General features: G+C 38.2%; 1 protein-coding gene across 1 annotated transcript in view; it reads right to left on the bottom strand.

The window, feature by feature from the left end:
• Positions 1-1296, bottom strand: part of epha2a (eph receptor A2 a) — a 16132-nt gene extending 14836 nt beyond the window's left edge. Inside the window, exons 1-2 of the mRNA XM_024270735.2 lie at positions 1067-1296; positions 377-444 (exon numbers count right to left, since the gene is read on the bottom strand). Of these exons, the coding sequence (XP_024126503.1) occupies positions 377-444; positions 1067-1142 (144 nt within the window). The 5' untranslated portion in view covers positions 1143-1296. The remainder of the gene's footprint in view (positions 1-376; positions 445-1066) is intronic.
• Positions 1297-2366: the final 1070 nt, after the last annotated feature.

The following is a 2366-nucleotide window of genomic DNA, read 5'->3' as shown; positions in this document are numbered from 1 at the left end:
CTTGTAGTGTCACTGGTAAAAAAGGAATCTCAGAGGGGGTGAAAAAAAAAAGGAAGATCTCCCCTAAATTGATGTGGTTTACCCGCAAAAGAAAGAGCAACCAACTGTGAGCGTGTAAAAATGCACTTGAAGACTTTAAATTTAAACGCAGACGGAGCCGTGACATTTTAACTGCGTTCACCAGCTCCTTATGAGAGGGTACGGCCAGAACACAGGGCTCAGCAGAACCCGGCCAAACCTCATGGAGCTGCCACTCATTCCATTTCTCTCCGGAAGCCGGGCCTGTTATTGTCACCAAGCAGGTTTGGAAAGTTCAGCTCATCTCCTGGAAGTCAGAGATCAGAGGAGGACGCTTTGAGGAGGTATAAATACTCACCCCGTTCTCGTATGGCAGGGTCAACCATCCCAACTCAGATCCTAAAGACCTCATGTCCAGCAACACTTCTAGAGGAGCAAAACAGAAAAAGACAAAACATTTCAGAATAAAATCACAACACACCAATATGTCCTTTCTGAAGCAGACACTTCTTTGTTTCTGTGGGGTGAACTTTCGGCCCTGCCTTGATGTGAGGGGGCAGCAGCTTTTATGGGGAGCACATGCCAGGCTTTTGACATTATAATCCAGCATGTCGGCCTGATTCCGCATTTCATTGAGCGTGTCCTGCAGGTTCATCACGTCTGAGAAAGGCGTGGGCACTTAAAACGCCATGACGAGAGACGGTCATGAATTTGCAGACCATGTGAAACAATAAAGTGGGAAGTCATTGGACAGGTGTCGGCTCTCGAGGGGCCCCCTAAATTAAGACATGCGCAACTGAAGCAAAAAACAAACAAAAAAAAAAAAAAAAACTTTTTTTTTTAAACTTAAAAACTTTTACTCTAATTTTTTTAAAACCTTGTACATAAAAAAGAAAGTTACTATTTTATTTTAAGTATTTCAGAGTAAAGCGGAAGAAGAAAAAAATCTCAGATCTACACTTTAAAAGTCCAGCCACGAGACGGAATAGATCCGGTCAAACTTATTTTCACAATTATCTCAAGTATTCTAAAACACTGAGTTACTTACGTTCATTCGACTGAAGGCTCAAAAATATTCCGTTAGCGACTAAAAAAGTGAAAAAGTTGAGTCCGCGCAGCGCCATAGTTGATAGAAAGTTCGACCAGCCGTGTATCCTTGCGCAGCTCCCGGCCGCCTGTCGCTCTGGCTCTGCGCCGGATCACTGCGCAGCAGTCCCATTCAGAAACAGGTGGCGTCATCGCCCCGCCCACTCCTGCTCTGGAATGTGGAAGTGCTCCAAATATGCCGCTCGGGGCGGAGCCAAGTCCTCACCCACCTGTTATTATAAGCAGGATGTGCGCTTTGCTGATATTCATACGGAAGTTTATTGGACGAATTCAGACTATTATTTTTAACGGCTAAATCTTAAACTTTTGTGAAATTTCATCTTCTTTTGATAAAATGCTCATAATAAACTCAGGTTTTGCAAAATGACAAATTAGACTTTTAATTTGAAATTCATCAGAAAACTGACTTTGACTTTGCTAAAATAATTTTACTAAAATTTTCAATATTGTTTCTTACGTTTTTTTTAACCACTTGACGCCTCGATTTACTTCCATATAGTTAAAAAAAACACTTATGTGTTTGTTTTAAGTAGAAATTGGATACATTTAAAACGGAAGTGGTTTGACGCATATTTGCATTAATAAATTTCAAGAGGTTAATTGATATCCAAGGGAAAAAACATATTTTTTCCTGAATATTTAGCAACAAAAAAAATAATAAATATAATATTTAGCACTTAAATAAATTACAATAATAAAAGCAGCTGAAAAGCGAAATCAAAAGACAAACTAATAACTAGAAAAGCTGCATTACCCACAATAATACCAGTGTGACTGCTTTTTGCTGAAAGTAGTCAGTGAAGATGCTGAAGCTTTTTACTGAAAATGGTGATGCAATTTACTTAAATTTCATGTTAACTTTGTAAAAATATTTTGTGTGTTGCTTAAATATGAGCCAAACTCCAAATTAGCCCCAAAAACCTCAGTAGATGCCATTCTAGTCAAAAAACCTAGCTTGTTGCTTAAATATGAGCTATTTTCTGAGTAAACTAAATTGGTCAGAAACCTTAGCCTGTTGCTAAAATAAAAGCTAAACTCTAAATTAGCCTCTAAAAACCTTAGTAGACAACGAATTTTCACAAAACATTATACCCCGTAGCTAAAATATTTTCAAAACTCTAAATTAGCCCAAAAAATTAGCCTAAAAGCTAGCCCATTGCTTAAATGCAAGCTAAACTCCATATAGTCTAAAATTCTTCAGTAAACTAAATTAGTCAAAATTATTAGGCTGTAGCTAAAAT

The sequence above is a fragment of the Oryzias melastigma genome, linkage group LG5, assembly GCF_002922805.2.
Source record: "Oryzias melastigma strain HK-1 linkage group LG5, ASM292280v2, whole genome shotgun sequence".
Classification (NCBI taxonomy): Eukaryota; Metazoa; Chordata; class Actinopteri; order Beloniformes; family Adrianichthyidae; genus Oryzias; species Oryzias melastigma.
This window is presented reverse-complemented; position numbering and strand designations above follow the sequence as displayed.